This window comes from Tachyglossus aculeatus, chromosome 19 (genome assembly GCF_015852505.1).
Source record: "Tachyglossus aculeatus isolate mTacAcu1 chromosome 19, mTacAcu1.pri, whole genome shotgun sequence".
NCBI classification, from domain to species: Eukaryota; Metazoa; Chordata; class Mammalia; order Monotremata; family Tachyglossidae; genus Tachyglossus; species Tachyglossus aculeatus.
The window spans coordinates 6,183,156-6,210,960 of record NC_052084.1 but is presented as its reverse complement, the minus strand read 5'-3'; the positions used below and the strand labels follow the sequence as shown (position 1 = coordinate 6,210,960).

The 27,805-nt window shown below is 40.4% G+C and overlaps 1 protein-coding gene across 2 annotated transcripts; it reads right to left on the bottom strand.

The window, feature by feature from the left end:
* Positions 1-1,279: 1,279 nt before the first annotated feature.
* On the bottom strand, positions 1,280-26,604 carry LIN9 (lin-9 DREAM MuvB core complex component). 2 transcript variants are annotated; one of them, XM_038761163.1, is made up of 14 exons: positions 26,580-26,604; positions 23,723-23,817; positions 21,383-21,487; positions 20,207-20,340; positions 17,096-17,221; positions 14,225-14,382; positions 13,188-13,321; positions 11,213-11,332; positions 10,948-11,049; positions 6,969-7,049; positions 4,999-5,124; positions 3,437-3,616; positions 3,212-3,309; positions 1,280-2,628 (listed from the first exon to the last, which is right to left on the bottom strand). In XM_038761163.1, the coding sequence occupies exons 2-14, from the start codon at positions 23,723-23,725 to the stop codon at positions 2,523-2,525; spliced, it is 1,473 nt and encodes a 490-aa protein (XP_038617091.1). In that variant the 5' UTR covers positions 23,726-23,817; positions 26,580-26,604; the 3' UTR covers positions 1,280-2,522. The 2 variants fall into 2 exon arrangements, with proteins under 2 accessions (XP_038617091.1, XP_038617090.1); XM_038761162.1 differs by lacking the exon at positions 26,580-26,604 and having other exon boundaries at positions 20,207-20,337; positions 23,723-23,789.
* Positions 26,605-27,805: the final 1,201 nt, after the last annotated feature.

Sequence of the window (27,805 nt, the reverse complement as noted above, 5' to 3'; positions counted from 1 at the left end):
AACACATAATGAAAATACATGTTAAGGCAAAATTTGACCACACTTAACGATTGCCAAGAGATGTGTTCTTGAGAGCTTATCATCAAAATTGGCATTAGCGAGCTATAGACTGTAAGCGCCTTGTGGCTAGGGATGGCGCCTACCAACTCTATCGTAATTCTACTTTAAGTGCTTAGTACAGTGCTCTGCCAACAGTAAGCACTCAGTAAATACCACTGTTTGGTTACTATGGCAGGCGGCATTTGAGGGGATGTATTTTAATCTCTTATACCAAAAATAGTTAATGGAGCTAATGTGCACATTGGATGCCACAATTCCGCTTCTCCAGTGCTGAATGCTGAAATATTGTCCCAGGAACCTGGTCAGCACAGACACTTCACACACCAACATGTATCGGTAAGTTCATATTTCACCCACAATTCCTCACTTTGCAGCTGAAGTTCATGAAACACACATGGCCATACGATGAAAAATAATTGTGATTTATGAAAAAAAGAGCTTTTATTCATTTAATTTACATTTTCTCCTACACTGTTCCCAGGTGAACATTCCATGGCATTTGCAAAGTTTTCCTGTTAAAAGAGAACTCATGTAAGAGCCCCAGTGTCCAAACAGAAGAAAGTTTCTGCATGGACCTTTATTCTGGGCCTGCAACTGACATTTTTAAAAAAAATGGTATTTGTTAAACATTTACCATTTAAATACTTCCTAAGTGCTGGGGTAGATGCAAGTTAATCAGGTTGGACACAGTCTCTGTCCCACATGGGGCTCACAGTCTAAGGAGGAGGGAGAACAGGTATTGAATCCTCATTTTACAGTTGAGGACACTGGGGCACAGAGAGGTTATGTGACTTGCCCAAGGTCACACAGCAGGCAAGTGGAGGAGTTAGGATTAGAACCCAGGTCCTCTGACTTCCTCCCAGGCCCAGGTTCTTTCCACTAGGCCATGCTGCTTCCCATGCTGCTCGTTTAGTTCTAGTGGCTTCGAGCAGTGAATAACATCTCAGAAACACAAATCACTTTTAATCTTATCAGACAGTGCAGATTAATTCAGAGAGTGGAAGTTGCTTTTTTTTTTTTTTAAGTGACTTGGATTCATTTAGATTGCTTACCCTAGAATAGTGCTAGCCTTAAGGCACCTCTTTTCAAACCCTATAAGGGGCATTATTCAGTTACATTTGGTTTATTTCTATTTTCATTAAATAAGACATAATGTAAATTCATAGGTCAATTTATTTAGAATTATAAATTTCATTGAGAATTAAAGATTTATGCATTTCTTAAACAGAACAAGTTTAGCTAAATATAAACTCTGCACTAAAGTTTTGCAGTGGCACAGTACCAACAAAGAATACAGAAGCATTTTTAAACTATATAAAATTTTCAAATTGAAAATAATCTGGTTTAAATTTTCTTTATACATTAACATATAAAAAGCCTCATTTTATGAGGCATGAAAATAATCAAAACCACCTCTGCGAGCTATCTCCTAAAATCCAAATCTGAAAACAATTTATTACACTGAAACTTTACAATACTCTCTGTTAAACAATCCAAATACACACTTTTTACAAGATTAACATTCCAGAATATTCTTGGCAGGTTTTAACTTTCTTTAAACCTTTTTTTTTCCTGGTTATCTTTGTTTTCATTATAAAAATCTTTCACTTTACATAAATTGTGTACAGTTGCATTATAACCAGTAATCTACTTTATAAGTTGTGCAAACAAACAAAATATGAAAATAGTGTGTTACCAGTCATTCGTATAAATGCCTCAACAAACATCTTTTGCCCTGAATTGAGGGAAAAAGACATGCCTAATCCACTAGCTGGAGTTTAGCATGTTGCAGTTTTGTGGGTTTTTTTCCTGCTCCTTCATTTTCCTTCAATAGGCAAAAGACAAAAGCTTCTTTTTATAAATTATGATAAATTAAAACATTTCAAAGCTATCCACTGTTCTAACCAAACGGCCCCACACCCTCAAGTGTACACTATATCTACTTGTAGTAAAGTCCACATTTGCTATCCATATTCCAGTGGCTTCTTCATAACCAACAACTCAATTCTTTCTATCTTTTGAGGACTAGAGTTTGAGATGGTAAGTCATCCTAAAAATAAGACTCAATGTTTTCTAGGTGAAGCAACTTCAATACAGCCACTCATCTGCACAAGAGAACCATTCCTCTTCACTCCACAGCATCAGTCAAGTTGTCTGCAGGAGCCCTAGTTATCTTTGTTTTTTAAGACGGTTCATATATTCTAATTATATGAAAATATGCTCAGACATTCTCAGTTTAAAACAATACTTGCTAATAAACATATGCGTCTTAAGCAAAGCTACTGTTTTTATATAATAAACAGTAAAGTATAACGTAATGCTGGTTTCTCAAGAAGCAAAACATTGGGACATTTTCTTTTCTGTTGTCACTAGCAGTCAGGTTATTTGGTGTTGGAAGCCTATATAAGGAAAAAGGATTTTCCAAAATTGTTCTGTACACTTGGAATAATTACACTTTCTTTTCAGTCTCTGTTGGTATTATTAGCTGCAAAGGCATGTAAATTTCCCATCTGGCTCAGGCCACTCTGAATATGTGCAACATGGATCTCAACATTATTCTGAAAACAACTAAAAGAAAAATAAAAAAAAAGAAACATGGTTAACAAGTTGGTTATGGGAATCCTTATAAACTATTTAAGAAATGATTTGAGAAGATATAAAATTGATTAAGAATACCAATCATTCTTGTGAGAAATGAATAGCACCACGCACCACAATTCTACTAACACACAAAGTAATAATTTACCAGTACTGTAAAACCAAATCATCCAAACATCAACTAGTTCTTAAGTGCAATTTACTAGTGTTATTTACTGGGGCAGCAGGCCACAGGCTCTGCCTTCCTCAACCACACATCTGGAAATAACAGGCATATTCTAAATTCTTAAATATTTGTTTATATAGTATTATAATTACAGGTGCACAATCAATATGCACATGCCATCCATTGTCAACAAATATCAAAAATTTTATATTGTGTCCTATAGACTGTAAGATAGTTTGTGGGCAGGGAACAATGTCTACCAATTTGTTATACTGTATTGTCCCTAGTGCTTACTACAGTGCTCTGCACATAGTAAATGCTCAATAAATACCACTGATTGATTCTATAAAAATCAGAATACAGCAAAATTACCATGAAAGTAATTACCTGATATTGGAGGTATCTAATGAACTCTTGATGTCATTTAATGAATCTGTTAGCGATTTGAATTCAAATGAATTCAGGTCACCTCCTTCTGCAAGGCACTATTTTAGAAAAAAATTCAGATAAGTTCAAAATAAAACAATTCACTCACTAGCTCAGCAACAAAGTAAAAAGGATAAAACTTATGCTTAGTTTAAAAAAATCATCTTTTCCCAGGATATAACTCACCTTAATCTGCAATAATATTGCTGTGAGCCTAGCGATTAATTCCGTTAGCGTTTCATTTTCAACACAAGGCTGCCCTGTCGTTGCATTTGCTTGCCGGACAATTTCCTGGGCTTCTTCTTCACACCTGCGCCTCATATCTGTTGGCTGGTCTGCAGGTTGGAGGCCTTGATCTGGAGCAAGCTGAATAAAGCCAGACAGTAATAAAAACCAGGACTTGAAAACACATTTGTAAGACCACCATTTTTATACTTGTTACCACTTTTCTCAGTTTATCTTCTCAACTCAACTTTCTCCTTATCTTCTTTGAACTGTGGTGCCCTCCTCCTGCTCTTCAGTGCCTATATTTGCAAATCTCCTCAATACTCCTACCAAAACAGGGATTTTTTGTTTGTTTGTTTTTTGGTACTCGTTAAGCACTTACAAGGTACCAGGCACTGTACTAAGCACTAGGGTAGATACAAGCTAATCAGGTAGGACACAGTCCATGTCCCACATGGGGCTCACAGTCAATCCCCATTTTACCAATGAAGTAACTGAGGCACAGAGAAGTTAAGTGACTTGCCCAAGATCACATAGCAGACAAGTGGCAGGGCTAGGATTAGAACCCAGGTCCTTCTGACTCTCAGGCACGTGCTCTATCCATTAGGCCATGCTACTTCTCAATATGTTCTTCAACAGTCCTTCAACATCTGATTTCAATAGAGGAAAAAAATGCCTCTAACTGCACCCAAACAACCAACAGTGTAAATCTTGGGCTAAGCAACATCTCCAGATATAGACAAACTAATTTTCAATGTTTCGGGATGGACAGTCCTTGGAGAGATAGGCAGGCTTCCTCTGATGCTCCAGCAGTCTTGCAGAAACACTTTCTGCCAGATAGGATGTCCTAAACGCTGGCACCTGAAGTGTCTGGAGTTAATACAGAGCAGGAAAATCCAGGGGAAGGCACTTTGGCACCCCAGAAGGTAGAAGGAGTCCACCTACATTGCTGTGTTGGGGCCATTCCAGTAAGGGAGTTGCTAAAAATAACTCAGAAGCCTTTGGAATTAACCTAGCCAGACTATCAGCCTATTTATTCATATTAATGGCTGTCTTCCCCCCTTTAGATTGTAAGCTCATTATGGGCAGGGAACGTGTCTGCTAATTCTGTTGTACTCTCACAAGTACTTAGCACAGTGTTCTTCAAAGAGTAAATGCTCAATAAATATGACTGATTGACGGATTACCCTGAAAGGCCAACCAACCTAACTTCTGCCCTGTAGGGGTAGAAATGCACTTCCCAGAAAGAGTGTGTGTTCAGGAATTACAATTTGGGTTCATCCCAAGATGATCCTAATGGCTTGGTGAAACCAAAATACTCAACCACAAAGCTGATCTGGGAATCGTCCTCATATGCAATTATATGTTGGAGGCAACATTCAAGGGAAGCCTCCCTCACTGGAGGGAAATAGAGAATCATATAATTCAACCTACCAATTCCAGTGGCTTGGCCCACAGCAGCAAAGAGAATCAAACACCATGCAGGGAAAACCCAGGAGAAAAAAACCCAACAAATAACCTACCTCATAACAATACTGTTGAACTTTATGCAAAACTTTGTTTAGGTCCTTATTGAGTTGTTCCAGATCTAGAACAATAGTTGCATATCTCCTCTGAAAGTCAATGCCAATAGGCATGGAATAGGATTTCTGTGAAGGAAAAAAACAATAAGAAAAGGTTAAGTTTGGTTGTCTGCGGGTACTATTCAATTTTACTTAGCAAACAGGAAAAGAAAGAGTTGAGTTGGCCCTCAAATACCTGGCCATCCTGTCAGTCAGCATTTCCTGAGCACCCACACAATCTATAACATTGTTCTATACAGTACCAGACATTTGGGGTACATATTAAAGGACAGACCCAGATCATGACCCATGGAGTTTACAATCTAGTATGGGAGAGAGAAAGTTACATAAAATGTTACCAGACTACAGGAATTAGCTAAAAAAGAAGAAAGAGTGGATCATATTTTACATCGAAGGGCAAGAGAATGGAGTTACTCAGGCAAAGTTTGTTCAAGGAAGTGGACCTAAGTTTGATTTCATAAAAGGGGAAGGAGATTGTTTCATAATAATGATATTAATAACAATAATGGTATTTATTACATCAGGTATTTGTTTCATGATTAGGAATTGGTTACAGACAGTTTGAGCATAAGCCTGGAGGGGGGAGAAAAAGGAGGGCTGAATTTGAGGGGCATTACAGAAAGCAGGCTCACCTAGATAGTGATTTCTAACAAACATTCTGAAATTTTACAGCAACAAAGTAGGTCGGTACATTGGTCTATATACATAAATGCCACTATTCCTTTGTGCCCAAGGAGTTTTCCCAAGGGGCTGCTGGAACAACTGCACCGTTCAGGTACAGATGGGTCCGGGCCATAGCCCATCCCAACACCCTCCAGTTATAAAAGGAAAGGGAGAGTTTTAGCGGGGGTAATAATAATAATTATGGTATTTGTTAAGTGCTTACTATGTGCTAGGCACTGTTCTAAGCGCTGGGGTACATACAAGATAATTGAGTTGGACACAGTCTCTGTCCCAGATGGGGCTCACAGTCTTAATCCCCATTTTACAGGTGAGGGAATTGAGGCATAGGGAAGTGAAGTGATTTGTCCACGGTCAGACAGATGGGGCGGAGCCAGGATTAGAACCCATGAACTTCAGACTCCCAGGCTTAGGCTCTATCCATTAGATCATGATGCCTCTAGGAAGAGGCGAGGAAGGCTTGATCCAGTCTTTGGCTTTAGGAACTACAGACTGATCTAAAGAGTGCAGGACTCTGCCCATATCCTAGCTAGATTTCTCTTGCACCAGCCCTTGCTGTCTGATTTGACTGACTGAATCCTCATAGCAGAGGAGCCAAGGCTCAAGCAGCTGCACTGCCTAAATGATAAGGGGTCAAGTAAAAATTAACAGAACAGAAAGAAGGACTACTGGAGACTTTGCACTGCCAAAAGAAGGGAGGGAAAAGGGATTGGGGCACTGGAATTAAAAATGAGATTTAGAGGCAAAATAGAAAATGTGAGGAAATTGTTTAAGAAAAGGGATTGTTGAAGAAATGGGAGCAGAAATGGAGGAAATTATTTGGAGAAGAGTCGAGCAGTTGGCAACACTTCCCTAAATGACAAATTCTCTCCCTTATTTCCCCCACTTCTGCTCCCATCCCCTCCTCATCTTGGAGTACAGGGCTTTCACAGATTTTTATCTTACAGGCTGCCTAATAATATTTATGTTTTAATAGATGTAAAATCAGACAGCAGTCTTGGTGCTGATCATGTCTCAGCGGAACTCAGCTGCACAATTCCCACAGTTCATATCTCTGCAGCAGAGAATATGTCTTTTTTTAAAGGACTGAACAAAGGTCCATGATTCTCAGTGTTTTCTCAATCAAATAATTTTAAAGAGACCCGAGAAACATAAAGAAGTTTCAGGATAAAATCTAGATAAGCTACGGAGGAAATAAAATGTGAAGTTGGTTTGCTTTTTTTTTTTACCAATTTTTCTGCTTCTGTGTTCATCTCCCTTAATTTCTTGATGTGTTCCTTTTTGATCATAAGAATTTTTGATAATCTGGTCTACAAAGAAAAGGAAATGTTTTGAGGACATATGCAACTTTACAATAACTAAATATCAAACACATTTTCTGGTCTTATTCCAATTGGCTTGATAGGCTAGAGATGATGAGATAGCAACTCTAAAATTTATGCAACTGAAACAGCAACATGGGATTCCTTTATGGCAGCCACCGGGAACTGCAGCTGCACAAATGGGATAGTTTCCCGGCAGACAGGTTACTGGTTCTAATCTCCCTTTGGGACCATGTTGCTGGGTTTGTGCTAGGGTGGCACTATAATACTGTTGTTCCAGGTCCAACATTCTCCCCTCTCCTGGAGTACACCTCACCTTCTCTCTCTGCCTCAGGGGTAAGAGAGGAAAAGATTTGGGCTCCCGAGCCTTAAATTAGAGTAATAATGAAAAGCTACTTGAATACTATTATATTGTTAAATTCTGTGAATCTTAATAACCCAATCTTGCAAATCTGTGCATTTTTTAAATTAGCTCATTGTGCTATAATAGAACGCAGATTAGAAAGGTCCCAAATGTAACAAACTTTTCAAAGAATGCACTCATTCAGCTGCCTCTCAGCTGCCTTCGACACTGTGGGCCACCCCCTTCTCCTCAACACGCTATCCAACCTTGGCTTCACAGACTCCGTCCTCTCCTGGTTCTCCTCTTATCTCTCCGGCCATTCATTTTCAGTCTCTTTTGCGGGTTCCTCCTCCCCCTCCCATCCCCTTACTGTAGGGGTTCCTCAAGGTTCAGTTCTTGGTCCCCTTCTGTTCTCGATCTAAACTCACTCCCTTGGTGACCTCATTCGCTCCCACGGCTTCAACTATCATCTCTACGCTGATGACACCCAAATCTACATCTCTGCCCCTGCTCTCTCTCCCTCCCTCCAGGCTCGCATCTCCTCCTGCCTTCAGGACATCTCCATCTGGATGTCTGCCCGCCACCTAAAACTCAACATGTCCAAGATTGAACTCCTTGTCTTCCCTCCCAAACCCTGCCCTCTCCCTGACTTTCCCCCATCACTGTTGACGGCACTATCATCCTTCCCGTCTCACAAGCCCGTAACCTTGGTGTCATCCTCGACCCCGCTCTCTCGTTCACCCCTCACATCCAAGCCGTCACCAAAACCTGCTGGTCTCAGCTCCGCAACATTGCCAAGATCCGCCCTTTCCTCTCCATCCAAACCGCTACCCTGCTCATTCAAACTCTCATCCTATCCCGTCTGGATTACTGCATCAGCCTCCTCTCCGATCTCCCATCCTCCTGTCTCTTCCCACTTCAATTCACACTTGACGCCGCTGCCCGGATCGTCTTTGTGCAGAAACGCTCTGCGCATGTTACTCCCCTCCTCAAAAATCTCCAGTGGCTACCAATAAACCTACGCATCAGGCAAAACCTCCTCACCCTGGGCTTCAAGGCTGTCCATCACCTCGCCCCCTCCTACCTCACCTCCCTTCTCTCCTTCTCCAGCCCAGCCCGCACCCTCCGCTCCTCTGCCGCTAATCTCCTCACCATGCCTCGTTCTCGCCTGCCCCGCCGTCGCCCCCCGGCCCATGTCATCCCCCCTGGCCTGGAATGCCCTCCCTCCGCACATCCGCCAAGCTGGCTCTCTTCCTCCCTTCAAGGCTCTACTGAGAGCTCACTTCCTCCAGGAGGCCTTCCCAGACTGAGCCCCCTCCTTCCTCTCCCCCTCCTCCCCCTCCCCACTCCCCCGCCTTACCTCCTTCCCCCTGTATATGTACATATGCTTGTACTTATTTATTACTCTATTTTATTTGTACATGTTTATTCTATTTATTTTATTTTGTTAATATGTTTTGTTTTGTTCTCTGTCTCCCCCTTCTAGACTGTGAGCCCACTGTTGGGTAGGGACCGTCTCTATATGTTGCTAACTGGTACTTCCCAAGTGCTTAGTACAGTGCTCTGCACACAGTAAGCTCTCAATAAATACGATTGAATGAATGAATGAATGAATGAACTCATTAGGGAATGCTGAAATGCCACTTATTATTAAATAGCTTCTCATAATGGCTACTTTCTAAAAACTGCCATTTGTATTTGCCAAACTTAGCACAGCAAAGTGTTCTGGCCTCAAATTCATCAACAGCTTCAGTGTATTTGTAATCAGTTCTTAGATACTTTGGAACACTTAATTTTCTTCTGAATTTCATTTAGATTTTGAAGTGAACATTTCAGGATTAATTTTCACGTTTTACCTTCAATGATGGTAACTAGCTCACCATCACTAGTTTGACAGTTAAATTAACTTCTGATCCCTCTCCTGGCTGAGTGGAAGATACCAAAGAAATGATCTACTAGCTGTTACGCACTGGGAACTTCATTTTTATCCTTCTTCACTCTTCAGAAGTAGTGAGACACTTCCCTAGATAGTTTCTTCTAGTCTCCCAAACACTTTTATAGTTATCTTTCACAGAAGACAATCCAAAACTCTTTTCATATACTCAACTCTCATTCAAGACATCTAATCTCCTTACAGAATTTGGGTTAGAGGACAGAGCTCTTAATAACAAGGCTACCAAAGTGAGTAAAAACATTTCAGTTTTAAAATACACTATACTTTCTATGTGAGGTATACTTTCAAAGCTGGGGTTCAAGTTTGAGTTCTTTTGCTAAGAAAAGTGATTAAGGTACATCAATAATTTTCATTGAATTTGGTACAGAGTCATTCAGTTAAAACAGAAAATTTCAGCTACAACTAATGTATGCTACATTGGTCTGGAGAGAGTTAAAACTGCAATAATATGGATTGATTATAATATGCTTTGGTGGGAATACGAGGGAGATCAAGAGGTAGTGTGAGGTGTGAAGAGGCAAGTTTTGTGATCACCCCCATTTTAAAAATGGAGAAACTGAGGCACCTTCCCTTGGTCACATAATTAGTCAATGGCACAGTCGGGAGTAGAACTCGGCTCTCTAGCAATAACAGTAATAATAATAATTGTAGTATTTGTTAAGCACTAACAACATGCCAAGCACTAAGTGCTACGAAAGGCACACCGTAATCAGGGTGGCTACAGTCACTAATCCCACATGGGGCTCACAGTCTATGTAGGAAGGAGAACATGCACTGAATCCCCATTTTCCAGATAGGCAAACTGAGGCACAGAGCAGTTAAGTGACTTGCCCAAGGTCTCACAGTGGAAAAGTGGCAAAACTGGGGTTAGAACCCAGGTCCTCTGACTCCTATCCTTCCCTTTGCTTTTTTCACTAGCTTACATCCAAACCCAGGCTCTTTCCACTATACTACTCTGACTGCCTAATTTGATGAGCCAGTAGTAAAATTTACAAAGTTACCTGCTGAATGACATCTCCTTATGTAAGTTACCGTACTTTTCTTATTGGGTAGTCTAGATTTTGGTCACAGAGTAAAGAGTACAGGTGTTTACTAGTTTTGGATACTTATGGATCGTCTTATTCTCACCAATTCTATTGCATTCTCCCAAGGTTGTAGAAAAAGGCTCTGCACACAGTAAATGCTCACTAGGTAGTATTGACCGCTTCTATTTTCAGGAAAGGGGGCTTCACAAGGGCATTGAAGGTATAAATTGATAATAAATTGTTTATAATCACTGAATGAAAGTTTCTATACAAAATAACACTGCCTTATTATTTGGATGTAATTGAAAGCATCCTAGAAGTAACTTAGAGCAATAACAGACCAAAAGGATAGGAATAAATTAATTCATCAGAAAAGCTGAAATACTTTAATTATAATAATTCTCATCCACCAGCATAATAATTTGAAATTAATTTTATAGTTCCTAGAATAGAGGTAGAAAACTAACATGGAAATGATACAAGTGAATAATGTCTTCTGCAAAAATAAAGTGCTATAATCATTAATACGATAGTGATACATCAAAAGTTCTAGTAAACACTCACCACTTGGATAAGGAATACTACTGGAAAACCTCCTAACGTTTCAGTATCTGTGCCTGAAATTTTATTTCTCCATGGTGACTGTCCTAACAAAGGATCACTGTCCTATTAAAAGAGAAAAAAATCACATTTAAGAATTTTTGAGCTCCCAAAATATCAGCCACCTTCCTAAATTTTTCAGCTATTCTATACCAACAGCACCCTGAGTTTCAACATTACCGTGTCTCTCATCCTGAATTCCTGATAGCCTTTCTGGCACATTACTTACTGTAATTGGCGACTGGAGAGGCGGTGTGTACTGTAACCGTGGTGGGGTCATGAAGAAACGAGAGGGTCGTTGCTTCTGTCCAAAGGCGGCAATTGGCATTGTTTCATGAGGCTCATTGCTCTTTTGTGTGTGGGGGCCAAGAAAAAAAAAAAAAAAAGAGGGTCCATTTTAATGTCCCTGTTGACTTAAGAGTAGTAAATTTTATATTTCGCATTTAAGTAGACAGTACGCTATACCTTGTGATTTAAATGCGTCTGACCAAATAAAAGTCAAAGGTTCAGATTTTGGGCCACAGTTTTCACACTTTATATTCTGTCCAATAACACTACAAAGAAAGTGAATACTTGCTACACTGAGTTGTAACAATCCTCAGAAAACTGAAGACTACTACAGTAACAGGCTTATTGGTCACCTTGGATGATAGCCTTGGACACATTTAAAATTTTCATATTAGAAGTCAAGGCAGTACTATATATGATTAGGAAGGGATAGTCTATGCAAGGTTTACTTCCAGGAAAGAAAGAAAAGAAATGCTAGGGAGGAAGCCCTCAAAGTGTATAGGGACTGGACACCTGAGAGAGTATTAAATCAGTAATGATAACTTCTTTTCTTTCGTAGGAAAAATCATATTCTCATCGTCATTCAGTCCTTGATCCATACAGTAGTAAGGAATTTTACTATGTAGGTAACCAAAAACAGAAGTTGAATAGGATCTTAACTTTCATACATTATAATAAAAACAGATTGCTGCCCCATGGTACAATGAATGACCCATGAAAAATGGTTCATGGTGGGAGAAGAAAGCCATAGGTGGTGGGGGTGTGTGTGACCTGATTCCTTGTCTTTTGAATGGATTATGGTGGAGGTGGGGAGTAGGTCTTACTGCTGCTCCTCTTCCCACTTTCGACCCTCTCATTCCAATCCACTGCCCCCAGAATACACTGTAAAGGGAGGCAAGTCCACTGGTGAAGTTGTCATCCCCCTTCTAACATGATATATCTAGTGGCATCATTTCCTTAAATGTGGAGTCCACTTTTCATTTTCTTAATTTGAAGTTCACAGATTTTAGTCGCTTAGTTCCCTAGGAGGCAGAGATCATGCCTGCTGAGTGGCTAGTCAGCTGAGATCAAGAAGAAAGAAGGCTGCACACTTCAGAAGACTGGCAGATGCTCTGAGAAGGGCCAAACCCTTGGCAGGGACTCACGAAGCCTGAAAAGTTTCTTTTGATTCCTTGGTTGTTTCTGCCTGCAAAGACTGGGGTGTCCACATCCTGCAAGGAATGGGATGTCCACATCTGCCATCCAGGAGACTGGACCTTTTCATGCCAGCAGTTGACCAGAACGATCACTAACTGCCTTCTCAGATTTATCATGGTCTTCCTATAATTCTATTTATTTATATTGATGCCTGTTTACTTGTTTTGATGTCTGTCTCCCTCCTTCTAGACTGTAAGCCCGGTGTAGGCAGGGATTGTCTCTCCTTATAGCTGAATTGTAATAATAATGATAGCATTTGTTAAATGCTTACTATGTACCAAGCACTGTTCTAAGCGCTGACTTTCCAAGTGCTTAGTGCAGTGCTCTGCATGCAGTAAGTGCTCAATAAATACAACTGAAGGAATGAAAAGACAAAAGATGGGGCTGCTGCTCTGGTTTGGCATTTATTATCAAAATGGTGACTCATCATGAGTCTCTAAGAGTATTTACTGAGCACCTACAGAAGCCACAGGGGCTGAGTTAGGGCCAGAACTAAAGACTTCAGCTCATGCCAGGCTCTAAACTGAGCTCCTGTTGCCCCTGCTTCCCCACTGCCTGACCTGGAAATTATAGGAACAATAACTCGTGGCTCCAGTGAAGAAAAAAGGAACTACATCCTATAAACTTATAGGATATCATTTTAATACAAAGCCACAAAACACATTGCTATGTTGCACAGAAATAAACCATTCCATTATTAAACACAAAACAGGACTTACAAGAACTTCATAGTCCGGGACCGTATGAGTTCCCAATCCGGCCCTGTCAAAAGTAACTCTGTAAGTAGCATTAAGTGTGTCTACAGCATCGATCTGTCCAGTGAACAGTCCGTCGTGAACACCCCGCAATCTTGCTGAGAAAGGAAATGAAAATATTCTGAATGGTCTGAAGGGGCAAAACACTTTCAAATAGAAAAGAAATATTTATCTTGGCAGAGGAGGGAGAGAGGAGGAGGAAATCAGGGAGTAGGAAGAGGAGGAAAGTGGGAACCTGGAGCAAGTCCTCTGAGTGAACCCTGAGCCCCTGGCAGGCCCAGGTTTCCTCAAATTCCTGGAGTCACCTTGAGGTTAGAGAATTTGGCCCTGGGTAAAGCACCCTACCCCTAAATGGTGCTGAATGAAGGGGGCCCACTCTGCTCAGGGAGGAGGGCTAATTCCCCTTGGAAACCCACAAAGGGCAATCCTGCTCTCCCATACACCAGTGGTCGATTTTATGGATTGGAAAGGACCTTCATTTTAAGAAATGCCTTACAATTTGAATTTGTCAGAATTTAAATGGGATTTTTCATTCCTTTAATCAAAATGGAAGGCTTTATTGTATATGGATGGGCTTCCATTTATGAATTAGCTACATAATACGGCCCTCACCTGCCATACATACACACACAGACACACACACACGCACATGCAAACGTGCAACTGGAGAAGAGAGAAAAAGAGAGTCTCGTTGCCCCTCGTCTGCGGTCCACATGAGCAGGCTCATTCACCAGACAAAATTACCAAACTTCACATGGTCTCGGCCTCTTTGCATCTACTTGTGTAGTAATTTGATGTGTTCTCTCAATACCTCTCTGCCATCTGCAGGATTTGCTAAGTACATGTAGGATTAACTGCAATGTGCTAGTCAGTCCTTGTTTTCATTTGTTACTGATGAGTGGAATGTTTTATTTGGGTTCTGCATGGTTATTCCACTCTAAATTTCTCGTGACAATTTTAAATTAAAGGTCCAAGAACACTGTATGTTCCTTTGCAATTACCTGTAACTTTTGTTCCTATAACCAATGGCAGAGGAATTTCATCTGGTAGATCTTTAAATTGTGAAACATCTGCAACTTTCCTCTGCTGCAGGAGCCGAATTTTTTGCCTTTTCTGTTTCAAAGCTGACCTCTCTTCTTCAAAAAATGCAGAAGAACACCTAGAAGCCAAAAAAATGTAATTAGCAAAATATAAAGCAGTTTAAAAATGAAACAGACTACAACTTAAATTTCGACCCCAACGCGATATTTACTTGACACTTATTCTGTGCAGAACACTGTACTAAGCACTGGGAAAGCGTATATAAGTGGGCTTAAGAGACACAGATCCTATCCAAGGGGCTCACAATCTAATTAATTTTATCCCTTCTGCTCTGACACAAAGTAGTAATCATATTCCTTTAAAGATTGTCAATTTATTTCAAAGACTTTAGTTTTTTCCTCTGGCTTTAGATAGGAAATTGTCGTTCTTATTTTAAATATCTTAATATTGCTCTAAATCTTTCAATTTATAATAGAATACTTAATATTCTGGAACTGTTTAATGGTCTTGAACCATATGGGCAATTTTGGTCCACTGCAATGGTTTAAAAGTTCCCTTAAAATGCCTTTTTTAGCCACTAAAAGTGAAATGTTAAAAATCCACAAGGAGCATGTAATCTAGAGGCGGGGAAAAAAAAATCAATCAATACTATTTACTGATCGCTTTCTGAGTGCAGACCACCATACTTAGTGCTGGGCACTGTATATTTGCAAGATCTGATCCTGTAATCAACATCCCCATTAGGCTTTTGGCTGACTTTCTTAGAACAAGCCAAAGAGCAACACAAAACAGTTTCCTGAAGCACATTCAAAGATCAAGCTTTCTAATCACTAGCTCTCCTAGAATGCTTTACTGAACTGAGCTAGGAATTAATCAATCAATGGTATTTATTGAGCACTTACTATGTGCACAGCATTATTCTAAGCACTTGGGAGAATACAACAGAGAATTAGTGGTCACTTCCCTGCCCTTACCAAGTTTACACAAATGGGATATGAAGGAAATAGGGAAAGGGTAGAGGAACAGGAAAGAAAAGGACAGGGGAGGGACAAGGGAAAGAAAATATGAATGGGAATGGGAAGGAAAAGCAGGAAGCCAGTTATTAAGTCTTGTGCATGTTAGGATTTTAGTGCTAATACTATACTAGCATTTAGTGTGAATACTGTACTGAACCAGAATAGTAAGGTGAAGAAATAGCATTAAAAAAGGCCAATCTGATCTTATCTCAGTGGGATTTTGTACAGCACCAAATATTTATAATTTAAAAGGCACCAGTTAACATGCTGAAACATATTTCACATATAATTCCATTATAATGGAATCCAAATAGCATGGATTCACTCATTACTCTGTCCCACTAAGTTCCTCATTGGACCCAACCTATTTTTTAATCTCACCTATAGAGGATGGTGCTACAGCAAAACCTCAATTAAATCAATCCTCCAATTTGAGACTGCACCTTACCCGATCCAGCCCAGAGGTAAACTGCAGGGAAGTGGCGGGTTGGGTTGGCTATTAGTGTCAGAATGCGAGGACTGGTCAGGTGTGGGCAAGGTTGGACGGTGCTGCCCTAAATGACAGAAAGAAATGCCACTGTCGGGATGTCCGGGGCAATCGTTAGGCTGGACTGTGCCATGACACATCCCCATTCCCAGCTACTTTCCTCCCCTGACACAATAGGACACCGTCCTATGCCCACACCACTCATTCATATATATTGAGCGTTGTGTGCAGAGCACTGTACTAAGCGCATGGGAAGTACAAGTTGGCACCAGTATCTACAGTTTACTCAATTCTACTGCAGCTATTCGCAGGAAAGTTGCTGGCCGAATTTCTGTACTCTTTTGGGGGACAAAGTGGCATACGTCCCTCCTCTCCCCCTTGTCCCCCTCTCATCCCCCCCATCTTACCTCCTTCCCTTCCCCACAGCACCTGTTTATATGTATATATGTTTGTACATATTTATTACTCTATTTATTTATTTATTTATTTTACTTGTACATATCTATTCTATTTATTTTATTTTGTTAGTATGTTTGGTTTTGTTCTCTGTCTCCCCCTTTTAGACTATGAGCCCACTGTTGGGCAGGGACTGTCTCTATATGTTGCCAATTTGTACTTCCCAAGCGCTTAGTACAGTGCTCTGCACACAGTAAGCGCTCAATAAATACGATTGATGATGATGATGATGATACGTGTTAGTTCGTTCTGAGTACAACTTGAGGAAATATCAAATAGATGATCTAGTTATATCTTAATTTTATTTCTCATGGAGTTAGCACCCCCAAGTGGCTCTCTTGGTAAAGCACCTCCTTTAGAATGGGCCAAGGCGATCAAGATATACTGAGTCCTCCTAACATTTTGAATACTTCCACTCCACAGAGTAAGCTTAAACTCTGGGGTAAAAGGAAACCTAAAGGGAATCTCCTTGCAGATGTGGGGGAAATGAGGCTGCTGTTTGCTGGGCCAACACCCGTTCTAAGTTCCCCTACAATCAATTATATTCTTTGGGAGCTTACTGTGTGCAGAGCACTGCTCTAAATGCCTAGCAAAACACAATATAACAGAGTTGGCAGACACCATCCTTGCCCAAAAGGAGCCTATCCTAAGCCCACTACTCCTCTATTAGGCAGGAGTACTTCAAATACAGCTTTACAGAAAGAAGGTTGGGCAAGCAGATCTGGGCGTCCCGGTGAGCCTCGCCACATCGTGGGGGATGCAAGGGTGGAATTTGCCCTCTTACGACCAAGCCGTGGATAAGACGGAGGAGTAATGAAGAAATTAAACCCATTTCATCAACGAAAACCAACAAAACAGCAAAATGTTTTTACCTCCGTGGTTTCCCCATAAGCCGTCTGATTTTCCCCCATTCCACTCTTGTTAATTTCCGGGTCTTCAAATTAGGAAAAGACTCTTTCAGACACACACAGAAATCATTATCTCCTTCAAAAAGCGGTCTGTTTAAACAAAATTGGTGACTTAGCTCATTTTAAAATAGGTAACTTCACACAAGAATTTCTGTCATCGAATTACAAACTCTCACCCTCACAAAAAGATGAACAAATTATTCAATGAATCAAAAACTAAATTAGTCATTAAGACTTATATGATCAAAATAACATTTAAAAGCTTTAGAGGAAATTCTAGAACTACAGTACTTGGAATACAACTTTTTAAAACTGCAAGTGTTATGTCATGCAAAGTCACATTAACTCACTGTGTTACAGAAATGTCAAGGATGACAATAAGAATAATTTGGACTATCCATTTTAGACTGCTTCTTTTTCTTTGAGGCTTTAAAATAAACTGCAGTTATAATAGCTGGCAACTTTACAGACAAGTCTTACTACTGTTTGTTCCAAAAATAGTAGTCAAATGTTGATTATTACAATTAATATTGCAAGGAGACTTGCTGAATTATCTATCACAAACCGAAACTTTCAAAAGTTACTGAACTAAAAGTACCGGAAAATCCGATACCAAGTCCAAAACCAACTAGAAATATTTATCTTTTAAAATATACATAATTTCTACGAAGTCCATTTTCAATTGTGTTGCTAGATATTTATCTGTATATTATGTAGCCCCTACAACTGTGATTCCTAAAGTGCTTTCTAACTCCTTTTACACATTGTAAGGTGACTATTGCTAGACTAGTACATAAAAATCAAACCTTAAAAAATGATTGTTTCTAATGTATTCTATGGTTCAATTTGGTTTTAGAGCAGGTTAAAACAGCCTCTAAGGGGTTTGGAATAGCTCTAATTCTGCATCACAATTCCAAACACAGTAGTTAGTGCTCCCATAACAGAGTTTTCACCACAAGTGTTGGAGAGAATGCTGTTGGGGAATTTGTCAATGTTCTTCTGTCAATATGCACCTCTTTGGGAAAAATATGTCACAAGAAACTGAATTGTGTGCATATGTGCACCTCTGAGTATGCATACTAGAATGCAAGTCTTCCTTAAAGTGAAGCTCTTCAAGAACGTATCAGGGTCCCACATCAGAGGACTGACTGTCTTCCCTCTTCAATTACTGAGATCATGCCACATCCCCTTCCCAAAAAAGAAAGTCTAGAAAAGTAGGGTGCAGATGGGAGATATGATTTGAGGGGGAGGAAAAAGTGACCCCCAAACGAGGTTTCCAGTTTATAGTTCTTGAAAGACCTTATATGTGTAATCCAGAATTTTAGCAAGGATCACAATTACATGCATAAACATCTCAACTGAGCACAGGTACAGCTGTGGAGATGAAGGAGGTATTCAGGCTGCTGACCCGCTGGCTCTTGTTGAGGAAGCCCTGGCTCCTACAAGAGTAGGAGGTGGTGGGGAATGAAGTCTTGTAAGAGGGGAGATTCAGTGAATTCCCTCACTACTGAGTTTCTGGATTTGGACATTACCATGCCCAGCTCCCACCTCCCTGTTTACATCCATTAAGGGGCCATGGAGATTCTGAAAAGAAGTTAAAATAGAGCGAGACAGAGAAGATATGAGAGAGGGGGAAAAAACTAAGAGGGAGAAAGGGGAAAGAGAAATTAAATTAGAGGTGATGAAAAAGGAAAATGTCAGGAAGAGAGATAGAGAAGGCACTAGAGACAGTGATGGAGAAACAAGAAAGATGGAGAGAGGGTCAATGAAAAGTACAGAGATAAAAAACGGTGATTATAAGAACAAGGGGAGAGAGATAGAGACTGTGATGGAGGGAAAGAGGGAGAAGAGGAAATAAGAAAATACACAACCAGAGGCATAATGGCAGAGGAACAAAAACAAGAGAAAGAAATAGTGAGACAAGTAATGAAAATGGGAAAAAATACACTAATATAAAAACTGAAGGATAAAGAAAAGGAAGAGGAGCGAGGAAGAGCATTACAGAAAGGTTGTTGATTCTGTAATTTATCATTTTGTTTTCCACTATTATCCCCATTTAAATTGTGAGCCCCATGTCCTAGTATAAACAGCACAGGATTGGGAGTCAGGGGACTTGGGGGATTGTCTTGGCACTTTCCACCTGTCTGCTGTGTGACCTTAGGCAAGTCACTTAACTTCTCTGTTCCTCGGATTACTCATCTGTAAAATGGGGAGCAGTTGTCCATTTTTCCCTCCCTCTTAGACTATGAGCCCCTTGTGGGATACTGCTGTGTCTGACCTGACCTGCTCAGTGCTTAGAACAGTGCTTGACATATGATAAACACTTAACACCATAACAATAATCTGATTACTTTGTATCTACCTCAGCACTTATCCCAGTGCTTGGCACAAAATAAGTGCTAAATACTATTATCATTGTCTTTATTATCATTGTTATTATTATTATTTGAGATATGTCTAATCTGTTTACCCTGCATTTTACTCCAGTGCTTGGCACATTATTTATCAAATGCCGTCGAGTCTTCTGATTTACAGCAACTCTATGGATATATTTTCTCCAGAACGTCTTACCTTCTGCCGTAATCCGTAAACTTGCTAATGATTCTTCCATTGTCATTGTTATGGTTTCTGTCCATCTAGCTGCTGGTCTGACTCTTCCATGTTTTCCCTGGATTTTTCCTAGCATTAGTGTCTTCTCCAGAGAGTTAGTTCTACTGATGATGTGTCCAAAATATGCTAAACTAAATCGAGTCATTTGGCCTTCCAAAAACCATGCATAGTAAGCACTTAATACTATTAATACTACTCTTATTGGATAAGTGGGAGAGAGAGAAGGAACAGAAGTCAGAAGGACTTGGGTTCTACTCCCGGCTCCATCGCTTGCCTACTGTGTGACCTTGGGCAAGTCATTTAACTTCTCTGTACCACAGTTACCTCAGCTGTAAAATGTGAGCCCCACTTGGGACATGGACTGTGTACAACTTAATTACCTGGAATTTACCAATACAGTGCCTGGAACATAGTAAGTGCTTAACAAATACCATTAAAAAAAGAGTTCCAACCAAAAACACATACTTATCTATATTTGAGTAGAACCACTCATATATGCACCATTTGTGTGCTTTGGGCAGTTTGAGTAGGTTACGTAGACGGAGGCCAATCTTCTGTGAAGCTTTCTTGTCTGGCGTTGACATTGTTGCAGTAAACTTCTAGGCAACAAAATACAGTAGTTTATTTCATCTGGAATGCAAAGCATCTGCTACATTGAATGCACTCAGGAAAGGGCAATAAAATTCCATTTATGAATTTCTTAAACACCTAAGTTTCCCATGACAGAAATAGTAAACATTAAGGTTCAGTTAATTTTGGTCTATACTTCTGCTCAAATGTGAAACCTATCATTTCAAGTTATGTACTTAAAAGGTGGCTGAGATGGTTTTGCTCATAATTTTCTTCCACAAAACTTCAAGATGCTAGCTCTCAGTACAGAAAAATGCAGAGAAACAGAATGGAAAACTAATTCAATCAAAGGTTATTTTACAGAACTTAATTTTAGAATTTCAGTAAACCTTAATCTGATATTTGCACCTCAACTAAAAGCAGCAGAATGACCTAGTGGAAAAAGCACTGGCCTGGCAGTCAGAGGATCTGGGTTCAAATCTCGGCTTGACCAATTGCTTGTTTTGTGGCCTTGGGCAAGTCACAACTTCTCTCTGCTTCAGTTTCCTCAACTGTAAATGGAGAAAAATTCTACTCCCTCCTACTTAGGCTGTGAGCCCCATGTGGGACAGGGATTCTGATACTTAGAACAGTGCTCGGCACATAGTAAGTGCTTAACAAATTCCATAAAACAAACAAAAAATTGGGAAAAATAACTGGGGTCAAAATGACTTTTATTATCTGGAGTCCTCTGGGTGTGGTGTGTTATAGGAGGAGGGTGGTGACACTCTCCAAGCCATCACTTTCTCCATTAATGTCTTTTCCAGATAAATCCTTTGGTGAGGAAGGTAAAATTGGTGACGGGAATAAAAATGCTTAAGGTGCTTAGGAACCCTAGATAGCATGGGGTCTGGGAATAATATTTCCCAGAAATTGATAAACCGCTCATAAACACACATAAAAAACGCCCACCTATGACTTAATTGCTACAAAATATATATTGGGCAGCAAAGAGCATTTGAAGTTTTATTAGTTGTAAGACTGGCTATTGCAAACTTCCTTTTATTTCTGTCAGAGTATCAGTGCACATACCTGTGGAACCATTGCCACTCTCTGGTTTCTTTTAGGTGACCTTGTACTTAACTGTCTGTCATCTTCTTCACAAAAGAGACGGCTTCGTTTTGAATTTCTGAAGGGCTATAACCCAAATTAAAATAATGAAATTAAAAGGTAGGTTGTTTTTTCTTAAAAGCAGGATATGCATTTCTAATTAATGGCTATACATATGATTTGAGAAAAGGCAGCAAAGCAGGGCTACTTTGGAAACAAAATTAATCTTTCAGCAGATAAAGCAATCTCTAAGTGAAAATGATTGATCAATAGTATTTATTGGGTATCTACTGTGTGCAGAGCACTGAACTAAATGCTTGAGAACAAAAGAGATAAAAGACATGATCTCTGTCTTTAAGGAGCTTACAATCTACTGGGTGTGACATGATTTATAATAGGAGAAGCAGCATGGCCTAGTGGATAGAGCACGGGCCTGGGAATCAGAAGGACCTGGGTTCTAATCCCAGCTCTACTACATGTCCGCTATGTGTCCTTGGGCAAATTGCTTTGCTACTCTGTTCCTCAGTTGCCTCATCTGTAAAATGGGGATTGAAATTGTAAACCTGGTGGGACTGTGACTGTGTCCAACCTGATTAACTTGTGTCTACTTCAGCGCTTAGTGCAATGCTTGGCACATAGTAAGTGCTTAACAATACCATAAAAAAGGAGGAAAAAGAAAATGGACATAAGAATAGATGAACAAGTACATGCTTAAATACTAGACAGTAAATTGTTATGTACAAAGTGCTACAGATGGCTCTGAATGTATAAGTGCTGAGGTGATAATGGAAGGATGTGATCTTGGGAGAAGAAAAATTAAGCTTCTGGAAGAGATGGGATTTCAGAGGGGTTTTGAAGATAGGAAGAGCAGTGTGTGGTCTGGGGGCGATTAGAAGGGAGTACCTTGGTGGAGAAAGGGCATGAACCAAATGCCACAGAAGGAGAGTTGAAAACATGGTCCAGTGATATGGTTAACGTTGGGAAGCACATAGAATGAAAGCTGGGGTGTAGTTGGAGAAGAGAGCTGATATGTAAGCAGGAAAGCTGATCAAGTGCCTTAAAGTCAGTAGTACACAGTTTCTGCTTGATGTGGAGAGGAATGCTTAGCCACTAAGGGATGAAAATATGTATAGTGAGATTTTAAAAAAATGATGCAGAGAGCAGGCTGAATGACAGACTGAAGAGGGGAGCAGCTGGAGATATGGAGACCAATGAGGAGGCTGAGATAGGATGAACATCTGGACCAGGGTAGTGGCCATTTGAATGGAGAGGAAGGATAGATTCAGGAAATGTTGCAGAGAGAAAACCAGCAGGATTTAGCATTAGACTGAATTTGACAGCTGAAAGACTACAAAGAGTCAATGGAAGTACCAAGATTACAAGCTCAGGAGATGGAAAGGATTGTGATGTTATCCACTGTGATGGGACAGGTAGGTGGAGTGGATCTGGGAAGGAAAATGAGGATTTTGCCTTTAGACATATTGAGCTGAAGATGCTGGCAGGACATCCTGGAGTTAAGAGGAAATACAATATTACAGAGGAGATGAGACCACGGGTCTTGTGAGATATATTTGGAAGTCATCCACCATAAGGTTAAGGCCGTAGCAACGGGAGAGGCAGTACCATATAAGATGGCATTACCATGCCTAGAATACCACGTACATTTGCTGCATCTTAGGAAGGACGAAATAGAGTAGGAAAAGGCCCAGAAAAGTACAGATAAAATAATCAAGGGCAGGAATAAATTCCAATACCCTGATGGTTTGAGAAGATTAGAACTCAACCATCTGGAAAGAGAATGATGACGACCGGCACAGCTGAAGTTTAAAAGCCAATAAAGGGCATGGCAAAAATAACACGACTATTGCTCACCAAATTTCAACAGCACTCAAAGGACACTATAGCCAGAAGGTTATAAGTTCTAGACAAACAAAAGGACAAATACTACAAAAAGTTGTTCAGGCAAAAGATAGTGATAGGTTTGAGAAGCGTTTGGATACATTCATGGATGAGAGGCCTATAATGGGCTATAGTGGGAAAGGTAGAAATACTGGAAGGCTTAAAGAATCAATATATGGATAACAGGTCCATGATGGTTATTGGAGGAGAAGCTTCGGGATGTTAGGAGGCAATGAGGATGGATGCCATGGAGGGAAGCCACCCCAATGGTCTTCCAAGCACCTTTTTTAGGGCCTCTTTTGGGAACAGAATCCTGGAGTAGATGGGCAATTGGTCTGATTCATCATGGCATTTCTCAGTTCTTCAGATAGGCAGTTACATCAAAATAGCATTGATATACTTCAAGTGTTGTTCATTGCTTACCATCTCCACAGTGGCACCTATGTTCTTGCCTTTCCAAATAGGTGTTTTTTGTAAGGAACTATATTTCTCATTCCATGTGTTAGATAAACTTCCCTCTGTTGTGAAGAGGATAAACATTATTAATACAACTAATTCAAAGGAGATGAAAAGACTGCCAATATTTTCACTTTACAAAGTCTGTAATATGCTATTAAAAAGTAATACTCAAGCAATTATAATTCTCTTAAATTTAATCAATCAAGAAGAGGAACTCTTACTAACCAGGCTAAAGATTTTAGTTCTCTATAATTGGAATTTTCTATACTTCCCCAACTCACCTAATTGCTTAATATTATTTCAACAACTTTAAAATTTAAATTACATCTATTAATTTGGCTATTATAAAAGATGAGGCTCTCTTGGTTTTATAAATGGGTCTTCACTTTTCTGAAGTTCAACCTTGTTTCTGAGCAGCTAAAAGAATCTTTTATAGGGCATGGTTTCTCATCAACACTGTAACCTTTAACCCCGTTAGTTACAATCTCCAAGAACTTCCTTTTCATTCATCATTAGATCACTGCACCTCCTTTTCAAGAAACGAAAAACAAAAGGTAAAGAACTATGTGCTGGAAAGGGATTACCTTTGGGGAAGGAAAGAAAGAGGGTGCCCCAGAAAGAAGGAGATCTTATAAGTCGAGACTGGAATTCCTGAAATCTGTCTATGGAAATTTAGATATGGTCTCGGTTGGATGCTGGAAGAGGGACAAAATGACTCTTCAAGATCTATTCCGGCCCCAGTTATATCATACTTATTTCACTTTTGCTTCAATATTTTAAAACTGAAAAGTGCAGTTATTATGAAGGCTCTTTATATTTTTACTATGAAAGAATGCAAAACAAACTGCCTTTAGAAGTACTGAGACTAGAAAATCTCCCATGTAATAGATTTAATTCAGTGTCAAGAAATAAAAACAAGACAACGTGAATGCTACTTCTATTGTACTGTACTCTTCCAAGCACTTAGTACACTGCTCTGCACAGAGAAAGCACTCAATAAATACCAGTGATTAACTGAGACTAAGGGTACTTGATGTACTTCCAAATGTTTGCTTTTACTGTGGCTTTCACAAGAGATACAGTTAATGAGACGGTGAATATTTCAATCTGCACCGGTCCCTTATCAAAATCCCATGCTGTAGAGGCTTGGCTCCCCTTCAACTGGTCAGCCTTGCTGGGCTGGCCAAGCCTTACAAATACTTGGAATATGGATGGGCTGGGTTCCGAATTTTGCTTTGTCTATCAAGCTGAGGTTCGGGGCGTTTGTACCAGGTCAGGTTGCAACCTAAAAATCCCACCTTGTCAGGGCCTTATTCATCCATCTATCTTTATACATTTAGGACATGTGCTCACCCCCCCACCTCATACCTCCCCAGAGTGGTATGGTGGTGGTGTCTTTAAATATGAAAAACAGTGAAAAACAGTGCATGCACGTTGTGAGAAAGTAGTGTCATCTGCACTTTATAGAAAATCTTGGCCCGGCACAATTCCTAGTCTGTCACCTCAGAGTGAGCAGCAGGGGCATCACGGGTAGAGTTGCTCAGACATCAAGGATGCTGCTGTTGCTGCATGACACTGGTGGCTCTTCAGCAGTGCCTGCTTACAGACAACTTTAGTTTAGGGTTTGGAGAGAGGGCTAGGGAGGGGAAAGGCATGTCCTACCACCAGCAGGACATACACTTTTGGCTTTTCCTGCATTGGTAAGGGGCTGTATTAAGCCACTTGCACTTCCTCTCCCAGATCCCATAGAGCCATCAGCACACACTGCAACAGGGCCGGCAAGAGAAACGGGTGCTACCTGTGGTCGCAGAACAACAGATCCTTCTAAAACCCTTTAGCGGTAGACTCGCTGTGCCCTTATTCAGTTCATGAGCCAGTACTGAATGGGGAATTCATTTTGTTGATACTAAGGGTTGGGGGAGGTTTTCACCTGTTAAAATGGTGGAACTGGGCGCTTGAAACTAAAATGAAAAGAAACAAAACCTAGTGTTCCCTCCCCCACCTGCCCAAATAATACTAATAGTAACAATAATAATTTTGGTATTTGTTAAGCGTTTACAATGTGCCAGGCACTGCACAAAGTGCTGGGATGGATACAAGCAAATTAAGTTGGAAACAGTCCCTGTTCCAAATAGGGCTCACAGTCTCAACCTCCATTTTATAGATGAGGTAACTGAGGCACAGAGAAGTGAAGTGACTTGCCCAAGGCCACACAGCAGTCAGTTGGGGGAGCAGGATTAGAACCCATGACCTTCAGACTCCCAAGCCCGTGTTCTACCCACTATGCCAAAATAAAAGTAGCTTGGTTTCCAGTTCTTTTCTTTAAAAGAGAGACCTGCCTAAAATTCCAAAAGAATCAACACAGCTCCCAAAATGCCTCTGTCCTAGAAAGTAGCTTGCTTATCTCTCCATTAGTATGCATTAAACTGGACAAATTATGTAGGAGGATGCCTCAAATAGATTTCATTCGTAAGTGTTTGCCTTACTACTAAGATAGGCCTCTCAAGAACTGTAAGTTAATCTATTATACACTATCCGTCTATCAAGATTTAATGAATGACAATAATGAGTACTGTAAAATACAAGAATGTGCTTTAAAAAAAATCAGATTTTTGGATGGAGAAACCTTCAGGAGCTTTTTAGCAGAAAAGATGACTTTAATCGAGTTCCTAAAAATCTAAAGAACAACTCTACTAGATAGTACAAATCACAAATGTTGAACAGAGAAGAGCATCGTATCACCAACTGCCATTAGGGAATAGGTGTAATATTTATTAAATCCTCAAATTATGCCATAGCTAAACCAAACTGTATTTCTTACCTTTTAAACTGACAAGTGCTTTTGCTGAAGAGCCTGCAATAAAAAAAACCAAACAATTAATATTCTTTTTCCAGTAGGACAAGATGAGTCACAAGCCCCTATTCTAAAACAATAACACAGCCTTATTCCTAGTATCAACTCAGGTACAAGAAGGAGTCTCTAGGGAATGAGACTGTTGGAGGCGGAGGGCGTGTGACTCAGGGAGGGGAGAGGGATTTAAGAGAAAAGGGATACAAGGGAACTCCTGGGCAACAGGGCTCCAGGATAAGGAAGGACAAGGGAGCTCAAGTATAATAATGATAATGACAATAATGGTATTTGTTAAGTGCTTACTATATGCCAGGCTTTGTTCTAAGTGCTGGGGTAGAAACAAGATATTCGGGTTGGACACAGTCCCTGTCCTACATAAGGCTCACAGTCTTAAATCCTTATTTTACAGATGAGGGAAATGAGGCAAAGAGAAGTTATGTTGCCCAAGGTCACACAGCAGACAACTGCAGAACTGGGATTAGAACTCTGGTCTTTCTGACTCCTAGGGCCATGCTCTAACCATTACACCACACTGCTTCTCATAATCCTGGAAAAAAAGAGCTACAAGCTTCTGGGCTATGGACCCAGCGTCTCTTTGGCCTAGTTGCAACTGCATTTTAAGGAAAGAAGCATTCCTTCCCCAAACCTCTAGCAGTTTCACTTGAGATGGCTCTCTCCATTGATGCATGGATGCCATTACTGCCGGTTAGCAGCCAGAACCATGTCATACATGTGTGTAAGGCTAAAGACACATATGTCATGTGGGTGGGACTCAGAAACCCACTCAGGAAGACACACTTCTCCTGTTCGGCCCTACTCCTTGGTGCCCCTTCCTCCAAAAATGGAGGCCCTTTTAGGGATTTCTTCAAGTCCTTTTAGGGATTCTGCCGACCCAATTTTACTCCTGAGGGAGGTGGAGAAGAGATTAAGGGAACTGGGACCTAAAGAAAGGCTAGGAAGGGGACAGTAACTGGACTCTCCCAGGGACATTTTTAATACAACCCAGGTCTCTGCAGGAGTAAGGAACAGGGTCATGAGCTGTCTGGGGGCCCTAATGTTCTAGTGCCCCTCAACCAATAGCTATCTGGGGAGCGATTTTTCACAAAGTCAGAGTGCAAAGACAGGGTCACTCAGATGGCAATAAGGACTCTTTTTACCCAGAGATACAAAGTATACACTTTTCTGCACCCACGCTA